The 11,350-nt window shown below is 48.8% G+C and overlaps 1 protein-coding gene across 1 annotated transcript in view; it reads left to right on the top strand.

The window, feature by feature from the left end:
• Positions 1-2,090: 2,090 nt before the first annotated feature.
• CABLES1 (Cdk5 and Abl enzyme substrate 1) overlaps positions 2,091-11,350 on the top strand; it is a 75,624-nt gene continuing 66,364 nt past the window's right edge. Inside the window, exon 1 of the mRNA XM_067290642.1 lies at positions 2,091-2,587. Within this exon, the coding sequence (XP_067146743.1) occupies positions 2,091-2,587 (497 nt within the window). The remainder of the gene's footprint in view (positions 2,588-11,350) is intronic.

Here is an 11,350-nt window from a genome sequence, read left to right as displayed (position 1 = left end):
AATGGGGGAGACCTGAGTTTCACCACCTATCTACCATGTGGGAGCATCCTTGGATGAGAGGTGAGCATCCAGGGAAAGCTCGAATCCTCAAGCTACAGAGCTGTGACACTTCTCTGTGGCCCAGGAGGCCTCCTCCAAAGAGTCCTGAATCGGCTCCTAAGTGGAACTATCTCGAAAGGAGCGCTGAGCACCCCTGTGGGACCTGAGTGCCTCATTTCCCCAACGCCAGGCGGCTCGCTGCTTCTTGCTGCAGCGACGGGGCCTCACATCAGAAATGGGCACTGCTGCCAAGGAAGGTGGCAGGCCCGCAATTTCTCAATCTTCCTCTCCAAAACAGAAACCGGCTACCTGCTTATCCATCGTCATGATGGTGGCTCAGCGCACCGTCCACAGCTGATCATGCGGCTGTTCAAAGGACATGTTGCTACCACTGGAGTATTGAGCACCCTCCTAGCAGGTGGGAGATGCCAGTCTGACCCTTCTCTGGTGAGGCGGGTCTGGCACTCAGGTCTACCCACTTCCACCCTAAATGATCCATCCCTGACGCACCAGAGACAGGCACATCAGTGCCAGCCGTTAGGAAAGAAGGGTTTGAGATTTGACAAACAGTCCTTTTTCACATCATTTCCCATTCACTTGCTCAGCATTTCCTGCTCGGCCAGCCGGCTGGCCGCTTGGTGTCTTCATTACATAATGAGCTGAGTTACCTACCTCAGGGCTGCTGAGATCCTCCCCAGTACCAGGCTCCTTGAAGTTAGGGGTTTGTAGCACCCAGTGTCAGCAAAGGCCAGACTTTCACAAATAATCCACAAATAATCATAGAGCCTGATTCTGAAGCTGAACGCTTCAAAGCTCAGTTTTGAGAGGAATGTAAAACCAGCTTCCTCCAACAACAGCATTCAGTTTCCCTCTCTGACCACACAAGCTATTTTGCTTATCAAATTAGCGAATTCTCATAAAATTGTAAAACAGAAGTGTTTGATAGGGATGCATAAACATTACAAAATTTGTAACAGTTTGGAAAAGCTGTTAATCATCAGCAATATATAACTGTGAGATACAAAACTATAAAAATACAACAGCAAAATAATACAAGCCATTGCAATGCCTTCTGAAGGCATGCTGCTATCTTTCGATAACCGTATGCTCTGGTGTCGGTGTGTATACGTTATCCAGTCCTTACACAAGCTGTTGATGAAATTATCACCACAGGACAAAAGCAGTTGTAGTAAGGTCGAGCCAGCGGCAATGAAGCGAGTCCGGGAAGGAGCCCGGCGCTGCACTGCAGTGGGACGGGCTCGTCGGGGGCAGCTGCAGGTGCGGATCCTCGGGGAAAACACATGTCCTGGGGCTTGGAAAAGCTACGAGGGGGCATAAAATAAACGCGCTTTCTCCCGAGGGGCTGGGGGGTGCTTTAATGGCTTGGGGAACTTGCGAAATGTCACATACACACAGGCTGACTCCTTATTCCGCGGGAGACGGTCCGCGCAAGCTGAGGCAGGCGCAAGAGTCGCCCCACGCGGGGCTGCCGCCCCCCGGCGCGGCGGCCGCAGGGGGCCGAGCCGGGGCCGGGGCCGGGGCCGCCCCGACGCCGGGCAGGGGCGATCGCGCCGCACCCGCACCCGCGGCGGCAGCGCGGGGCCATGTGCCGCGCACTCCGGGCACAGACTCCACCTTCCCCGGCTCCCGCCCGCCCCCACGCATACAGGAAGGGAAAAAAAGGAGAGGAGGAGGAGAAGGAGGAGGAGGAGGAGGAAGGGGAAGGGGAAGGGAGGGAAAAAAAAAAGGGCTGAAAGGAGGGAGCTCGCCGAGACCCACCCTCCTCCTCCTCCTCCGGGCTGCTGGCCGGGCTTTTGTTTTCCTCCCCGCTCGCTGTTTTCCACACGTGATTGCCGTGTTATTGTGCGGGGCGCAGCGCGGCGCGGGGGCACCTATAAACCCGGGCGGCGCGGGGCACCGCGGCCGGGCGCGACGGCCGGGCGGGGGGCGCCGCGGCAGCACGACGGCGCCCATGCACCCCGCCGCCGCCAGCGTGCTGCGGTGAGGGGCAGGGCGAGCCCGGCAGCCCAAGCAGGGGGAGCCGGCCCGCAATGGCGGCGGCCGCCGGCAGCCCCGCCGCCGCCGCCGGCCCCCTGCCGCCGCCCGAGCCCGGCCCCAGGAAGCCGCCGCCGCCGCCGCTGCGGGGCGACCCCCGGCGCAGGCAGGCCGCGCTCTCCTTCCTCACCAGCATCTCCCTCGACGGGCGGCCCCCGCCGCCGGGCGCCGACGGCCCCGCCGCCAGGCCCCGCCAGGCCCCGCCGCCGCCGCGGCTGGGCAGCCCCCCGGCGGCGCCCGCCGAGCCCCCGCGGCCGGCGGCGGCCGACGAGGAGGAGGAGGAGGAGGAGGAGGACGCCTTCGCCTCGGTGCAGGTGCCGGCCGCCGCCTTCCTGGGCGCCGCGGCGGCGGCGGCGGGGAGCCGCGGCCGCCTCAACTCCTTCACGGCGGGGGCGCTGCCGGCGCCCTTCGGCCGCGCCAGCCCCCAGGGCGCCGGCGGCGGCGAGCCGGGGCCGCCCGGCGCCGCCGCCGCCTTCGAGCTGCAGCGATCCCGGTAAGACCGCTGCGCCGCCGGGGCCGCGCCGCCGGGGAAGCCTCGTCCCGCCGAGCGGGGCTGCCGCGGGGAGGCGACGCGCTGCTGGGGGGCGGGGGGTCCCGAAACGGTGCGCGCCTGGCGGTGACCCCGCTGTGCGAACCGCAGCCTCCGCGCCCGCAGCAGCCGTTCGCGGCGGGGCGCAGGGAGCTCAAAGTTTCGCTCCCGCTGGAAATGCGCACACGCGTCTGTTCCCGCCTCAGAGCCTCCTTTTTCTTATTGCAACCTCTATTCTTTTTTTTTAGTAGTAGTACTTGTCTGGAATACGTGCCACCGTTTTCCCTCTTCCGATGCGGGATTTGGTCCATCATTCTGCCTATTTTCTAGGCAGCATGCTGGAAACAAAAAGTAAACTGTTCAGAGAGCCAGATCCACAGCCTGTGAAGTAAATGGAAGTCTTTCCATTGATGCCTATGGATTGTGGATCAGACCCAAGGCACAAGGTGCAGCAGACACATGGTGCCAGCAGTGTTTTGCTAGCTCCTTAAGTAAGCGCTTTATCTGGAGGCACTTCTTGTTTCATGGGTTGTTCCTTGCCGCTGGGTATTCTTTTGCCTTTTAATAAACTCATCCCCAAAGAATAACTTCACCTGCATAAATAGCTAAGACTTTGAGCTAAGAATGTGCAATCATGTAAAAATGCGCAAATGCAGGTGGATTAATTGCTCCATGGATACAAAGTAACAATCTTCCTTCACTTTTCCAACGGCATATCAAAAGCTGGGGGGCAAGTGGGGTGGAGAAAAGCAGAGAAGAAAGCGGAGGAAATGTCTGCGCTTTCCAAGCCCACATCATTTGCCACTCCCACATTCCCCATTCGCCACACTCCTTTCTTGTTTCTCCCTTGGAGAAATAGGTAGACTTCGAGTCACGTGTTATTGCAAGGGTTTATAAGGGTAATTGAGCATAGACTGCTGTAGAAAAATCCCTCCCAAAACTAACTAGCTTGGAGAAACTGGAGATATTCCAAGAGAAAGTTGTCTTAGCTGTGTGTCCTACTGTTTCCTTGCACCTGGATTGGATCTGTGGCTTTTTGAGCCCCTTTTGTGCTGTGTAAGGGAGTCCCACCTTGCCTGTTAAAATGCCTGCTGGTGGTTTACCACTAATCTTCTCCCGGTCCTGTAGCTCCCAAAACTTTTAGTACAGTGACAACCCTCTAATTGCGCTGTGGATCACCAGCACAGCAATGTGAAACAGATACGCTTGTACACTTGACTCAGAGGCATGTTTCTGCAAACTGTTGCCTGTGGCCGTGTGAGCCAGGAGTGACCCACAGACCATGATCTGGGGACTGCAGTTTTGCTCCTCAGCTTTTTAATCGCTGGTGGTAATGCACTCAGCTGTACCCGCTTAGTGTTCAAGAGGCTGGATTCTCCCTAGCCTTCTCCTTACTGAGCAAGTTTATCAATCTGTTTAGGAGTCCTGTGTTATCTTTCCAGATTCCCAAGGATCCTCCGTGTTTTTCCTTACCTGCAGTCTTTGATCCTGCGCTACTGTATCATCTTAGGTCTGTTCTGGAAGGGATGCTGAGTTCTCATCTCTGTCACTGCTTAAGTGGATCTTTCCTCTTGCTGTCATTGTTTTCCCTTGCCCCTGTTTGCATCTCTCTCAGCTTTTCCTTCCACAATCTCCACTTTTTTTCTTTTTTAAAGAGAACTATGCGAAGCTTAAGAGAGAAAGATGATTATCGTTCTTGTTTACAGCCCAGAAATCCAGCACTGCACAGGTTCCACTCTGCTGGTGTGCAAATAGACTGAATTGGTAGCAGAAGTCAATGACAAGGGGAATCACCTGACTAAACCTTCCTGGAGTGCTGAGATAGTCTCTGTTGTAGCATCCAGGTTCCGGTTTGTGCTTTTGAAGGAGAGATTTCAGGTATGCCCATAGCTTTGCTGACTACTGTGACGCTGCAAATGTGCAGTCTAGGGCAGAGTTTGGCTCCTGCTCAGTAGATTTGTTTCTAGTCTGGAAAATGTATATATATTTTTGAACATCAAAAATGGGCAACAGCTGAAGGGGCAGGAGGGACCCGGGGAGGCAGCTGACACACAGAGGTGGTATTGGAGCATTTGCGGCTCATCTCGATGAAAAGGCATCATACAAACTCTGTTTGCTAGGTTCGCTCTTCCCTGCACAAAAGATAAATCATAGACATGCACATTGCTGGCATGAGCCCAAGAACGGAGAGTTCAAGCAGACCTGCTGCTGCTGCTCTCTTAATGGAGAGGAAGGAGCCAAATGCCCTGCACGCAGCCTGCCCTTACCAGCGCAGTGCGGGGAGCAGAGCCCAGCAATCACGGCAATTGCCCTGAGACAGACATTAGCTCACCTGAAGGAGGATGCACAGAAGCAGAGAGGAAAATCAGATTTTTTTTTTTTGACTTTAAAAAACTGTACATCTGCTGTCTCTCCTCCCACCCTTTCACTCTCCCTGCAGCAGGTTTGAAACTGAGTTTGTGTTGTTTGAAAGACTAGTCTTCTGTGCTTAGACACGTAAGTTATGTTGTAACATGAAACCATTTTCTATTACAGTATCACACAGGACAGGCTGCATTATACTGTTGTTTTTATTTAGTTTTCAGAGCCTATTGTGAACATGTAATCAGAGCTTCCTGCCTTTTTTGTTTGTGTTAGCAGTTTGTATAATTGCATACTAGTTTATATTTAACAAGGTTATCATTAATGTGGTTTGGGTTTGTGCTGTATTGGTATTCATGAGAAATAAACGGTACAAAAAAGAACATGGAGCTTCTAGCTGTTTGGAGGCTGGTATGTAATTATATGTATATGGAAAAAAAAGCTTGTTCAAAAGCTGGCTTGTTGATGCCAAAGGCATCTTAGTCTAGTGCTGAAGATGTTCACTTTGGTTGTATGGTGAGTGGGTGGCTAAGGACACTAGACTGCTGGGAACTACGGCCGGATTCTGCTATGCTTTTCTTCATGCCAAATTGTACCTCACTTTGATAGCTCCATCTAAATTAGCAAGGACCTCCATGGCATACAGGTATAGCTGAACAGCTTTAAAATCATTACAGAGCCTGGACTTAGGGAGGTAATGATCCCATGTACTTGTTTTTATTTATGCCTAGTGTTTTTCTTTTTTTTTGCCATGGTCTTCTGAGAAAAATATTGCTGCTTCCATGCATGAAGTTTCCTATTCTATGTAAAATCTTTTCCAGTGGCCCAGGCTGTCCAAAGCAAGCACAGGCTTTTTTGGCTTTTATTAAAGAAATAAATTAATTGCTGGTAGCGTTGACTGAATTTGATTTGGCGCTTAGACATCACTTCCAGTTGTGTTTGTTCATGTCACTGTCAGGCTTAAGGGCAGATGTGAAGGAAAATTCCTTCTCGGAGCAGCTGTTTTGGGGAAGGTGGTAGAAAGGAATATATGCTGAGTAATTACTGGGGGGGAATGTTCCCATTTAAAGGACTTTTTAAGTTATTATGGTTCAAGTGGATTTATATGAAAAACTTATTGATCTACAGAACAAATCTCATTTCCTAAGTAATTTTAAAATTAATTTATGATTACTAACACTTGTAAAGATTCAATTGATTTGTACCCATTAGAAATTCTTTGTGCTATTTGCCTTCCATCCCATTCAGTTTTGATAATGCAGAGGGGAAGCAGCTTCCTCATTCAGGTTTCCATTCACTGCCACAGTGCTTTGGTGTGTAAGTACCCAAACTGTTATTGGAAATATGAAAGCATTTTGATGTTTTAAATGGCTAATACTATTTGTTGTGCACAGACAGAACTACATTTTGGCCTAAGTATTCATCTTCTAGAGATAGAGTGAAGAGGGATACTGGAATTTTAGACTTGCACAGCTTTTGAGTGGTCAGCTCACAAAGTGTGATCTGTTGTTAATGCTGCAGGAAGCCTCCAGGATGTTGTTGAAGAGCCGAATCCGGCAGTTTAGTTTGGTGTGACAGGGCTGAAAGGTCAGAGCCCAGTCCTCAGCAGCCTCAGGCAGGCAGAGAGCGCAGGCTTAGCGCACAATCCCTGCACACCACAAAAAATTCCTCCAAACTTAACACTTCAGAGACAAAAGAAGAGTCTCTCAGAAACGAGCATGTTACAGGCAGAGTCCCGAAAGAGGAGCAAAACCAAAAAAAAGGGCACTGTCCTCCCTTTAGGGTCATTCCAACATCAGGAGTTTGCTTGATAGCTGCTGGAAATGCATTAGACCTTTTGTGTCTGAGGGTTTATTATTCACTGGACCTAAAGCTCTTCAGGCAGGCAGAGTTTTAGAATTATGTATACGAGAGTAGTGTGAAAACAGCGATTTAATGGTCTGAGAAGTGAATGGAAAGTGCACATGCTGAACTAGGCCTTTTCATAGATGTGTGACCCTGTCCACCACTGATCATTGCTGCCTCTAAAGAGGATGCTCTGGTGACTTCTGTCATCATTTTGGAAAGCTAAATGGCCTTCCTGTACCCACCCTGAAGAAGGGATGTTCAAGAACAAGATTAAGACTCAAATAGCTAGGGTGGTGTAGGTGGATGCACCAGTGTCCTGGGGCCTCTCTTTGGGTAGGTCACAGCTGAGTTTCAGTGATACAAGGCCTTCATAGGTCCTGTAGCCTGCTGTTCCCAGAGGGCTACCTCAGGAGAGGACTTGCTGTCCCTGCGCACACAAGCTTGCATTCAGGAGTCCTAGGAAGGACACCGGACCCTACTCTTTTTAGCATATCCTGTGGCCCACCCTGAAAGGCTGGGACCTTGTGGTTGCTGAGAGCAGTGCAGTCACTGACTGACAGTGGGCTTAGGAGAGGTCAGGTCTCCCCTTCCCTCCCTCCCCTGTAAAGCCTCTCCTGTATACCTTGCAGCTTGGTCACTTGGTTAAATTACATCTGCAAAGGGCTTTGGTAGCCTTTGGCTGACGGGTTGTAGGTAGGAGGAAGACAAAATGAACCATTCTTTTGGTATTGTTCAGATAGGTTCCTCAAACGAGACACATTAACCCCATCACCTAAACTTCAGCAGCAGTGAAACCTGGATCCTAGTGATTGCCATCTGAGCCCCTTTGCCCCATTCCCCTACCTCGTGGGTAGTTCTGCATCTCTTACAGCAGCCAGAGATGCCAGTCAGGAGATGATGGCCTGAGGCTGTGTCTGCTTTTTGAGCTGTGCATGTGCTGAGCATGGCAGCTCTATGTCCACGCTGACTGGCATCCATCACCATTGATCTCTGCCTTCCTTTTTTCTTGTTCAGGGCGCAAATTTGAGCCTCTCAGTTCCGTTAAAGTGGTAGAAACATAGTCATTTTTCAGATGTTAGCTGAAGTTGACCAACGGTTCAGAGGTTACTGGAGTAGAGTGCTAAGACGTTGCACAAACAGATAGACAGCACAGTCCCATCAGCCTTGTTTCCTTAATAAACAAAGCTTAAAAAAAGAAACCCTACAGAAGTTTGCTCTGGCAAATTCCAGGGCTTCATTATATTACTTACCAAGCATCATTGTCAGATAAAAATGATAATCTTCTGACAAGAGAAAAAAAACTTAAAATGGTTGCTTGCTGTCAATTTTGAAGATGATCTGGGACAGTGTAGTGTACACAACTATTACAGAATTAATTAGACATCTCTATAGACCGACACACACTAAGATGGAGCCAGCTATATGGAAGCCTGAGAACTTGGCAGATTTCTAAATCAGACTGCCCTGAAGGCAGATGGAGAAGGCGGCTCTGCCTCTGTGGGTATTCGTTAACTTCTGTGAGAAAACCTGACCTGGTAACATGTGAAGAGTTGTATTTGTGTTGGATCCCTTCACTGTCTGCCAGTTAAAAGCATTTTGGCTCCAACCCCAACTCTGGAAACTCTACGGGCATATACTGTGCAGCTGCTTGGACTGCATACAGTATACTCATTAGATATCGGGAGAATGGAGGAATGAGACATTTCGGCAGGTTTGCTTGTGTAGCTGCTGCCTGGTACTTCCATTCCCATTAGTAGATCTTTTTTATCCTCCTCCTACTAGCAAAGCTCTTGGACAGGTGGTCAACCTGGCCCTTCTTGTTATGAGCTGCACGACTTTTCTGCTGCACAGTACTTCTGCAAGTGTCTTGAAATGATGAAGACTGTTAGCAACCACGTGACTAGCCAGCCCTCCAGACCATTGCAAAAACATAGTTTGGTGATAGATAGATATGATATGTTATGATAGATTGTAGTTTGATGATAACTGCTGGATAGCAAGTATGCTTTAATCAGTGATTGGGGATATAGCTTTAGCTTAAAACAGTTCAAAACAGCTAAAATATAAATGAAATTCCCAAGTGTTCTCTCTAAAAGAAAAAAAGAAAATCTCCAGTACTTTTATGGCTACCTTGTTTTAAGGAAATCAGTACTAGGTGGGCTATCTTGAGGTCCTGCCAGTGGGAAGTTCGATGCGAGGGAAAGACAAGAAGCATGAATAGTGATTCAGCAACAAATCTCAATTTATTTTTCTCTATTTCAGCTGTTGGTAGACTCACAGGAAAATTTTACACTGCATGTACATAAATGCTTCTCTTCAGAATTTAACCTGAAAATATAGAAGCTTAGTTTTTGGTATTACAACTTCTTCTGTACATTGACACTTCTCCAGACACCAAGCGATCCCATGAGAAATCGGATTCTGTTTCAGCAGTGCAAATATCCATGGGACTCACCCCTGGACATATGCTAAGACTTCCAAGGACAGAATTGGTCCTTTCTCACAAATGCTGCTGTACGTGCAGATTTGCCGTTGATTACTGTGGGACTGCCACAAGATATCAGGCTTAGCAATGCAGCAGGTGCAGTCGGATGCAGAGAGCTGGCTGTTTTAACAATCCAACTGGAAAAAAAAAAAAAAACTGGCCAATTTGCCATAGGAAGTGTTATTCCTCGAAAAATGCAAATTACATGTATTTGGCATATGGAAAGTGTGTATCTGCCTGCCTGCAGTTTACAAATAACACAGTGAGAAATTTGAAGAATGATCTTTGATTTCCTAAGAGGAGCTTAGCAGAAGTTTTATTTGTGCAATAGTAGGGTAAAGAACTCGGCAAATCAGTTAAGAGAAGAAAATTTCACTGCTATTTAGAGAAAACATGATGTGCTAGTGGAAAGAAGACTTTTAGGAATTGCGCTGGCACATGTCTTTGGGTTTGCTTTTCAGGCTGCAATATGCAGATTTAGAAGAGTACATATTTAAGGAACTGTGAGGTTCATTTACAGTGGCTACTGTGTTATATTTGTAGCAGCTGCTTTCCTGTCATGAATGGTAAATGTATTTTCTGTTCTAATGATGTGCTTCAGAATCAACATTGCTTGGAGCAGTTACATTTCAGAGTTTTTGCCTGAGGAAGATTTTCTATTGTGGAGAATTGAGAAGTGAATGAAAAATTAAACAGAGGCTAGTTACCCTTCTGTAAGAAGTTTCTTTAAAAAACAAAAAACAACAAAAACCCCAAACCCTTCCACCCTATGCATGGACATAAAGGACAAGCACATGTTCTTAGCAATCTTCCACATTGTTACAAATTAGGCTAGTAATTTTGTGAAATTGAGATTTGTGGGAAAAAATGATTCATTCACCACAATATAAATGTGTTTCCCTTTGCTTGTCTTGGATGGCAAAAGAAGATACATCCTTTCTGACTCAGGATCCTGCAAAGCCCAAAGTATGCATTTACATATACATGAAATTACTCAGTTGAATCAGAGTCAATGTATAAAGTTATGCTTGTAAGTAAATTTTTGTGATACCAGGGATTTTATTGTATAATATCAGTAGGATAAAAAATAGAAAGCTAGATAGCTTTATTGATAACAAATGTTCAAACAAAAATTGATTGCATTTTTGGTGCTCATACAGGTCTGTAGAACTGCAGTTCTTGGTAAATATGAGTACTGCATCAAGGAATACCAACCCGTAGGCGCTGTTGCTGCGTCCCCGGGTGTTGAGCTTGTGCCTTGTTTGCAGCCTGCTCGGGGCTGCGCCGGGTGGCCCAGCTTTGTGCGTCTCAGCGGCGCTGCAGGGCTAGGACCTTCCTTGCCTTTTCCTCCTGCAGCAAGGAGAGACTGGCAATAGGCCTTTCTCTGTCCTCTCCCCTCCATGCGGCACTGTTGCTTGCTCTTTTCCGAATGGAGAAAGAGCCGCTGTGGGTACAGGTCAGCAAATCCCAGTAAGGAGAATGGGTGGGGAAACGTGCCGGAGGTTCCAGTGTTCCCAGCACCGTCTGCGTCTGAAGGGTCAACTGAGGTGCAAGTCCGAGGGTAGGTCCCAGCCCTCCGACAAGACTGGATCAGGTGGTGACTAAAACCACAAAGGAAGAGAGGGAAGTGAGAGACCTGTCTCCCCAGGCTGAGCGGTCCCCATGTCCGGCAGGAGGGATACATGCTGGTATTGTGACGTGGATTTTAATTTCAGAGTGGTGAAAGAGTAAGCTGTTATTACCATCACTTTTCTATGGAGACAGCTCATAACACCTGAGCAGCCTGTTCCCACTCTGGCTGTTAGCAAAGAGATGGATTGTAACCCCGGTGTGGTGGTGTGCTCTTTGAAGGATGCGAGCAGCACAGCTTTGCAGGCCTACTTCAGAGGTGGATCTGCTGACTTTTAGTTTCACAGGTCCATGGTGCTGGAGCAGGGAAGAGCAGAGCCTCACCATCCCAAGGACCCTGGGAGAAGTTCGGCACTCGGAAAGGACCGTTCTGCGACAGCCACCTGCAGGGTCCTCTGGTTTTG

The sequence above is a fragment of the Apteryx mantelli genome, chromosome 2, assembly GCF_036417845.1.
Source record: "Apteryx mantelli isolate bAptMan1 chromosome 2, bAptMan1.hap1, whole genome shotgun sequence".
NCBI lineage: Eukaryota > Metazoa > Chordata > Aves > Apterygiformes > Apterygidae > Apteryx > Apteryx mantelli.
This window is presented reverse-complemented; position numbering and strand designations above follow the sequence as displayed.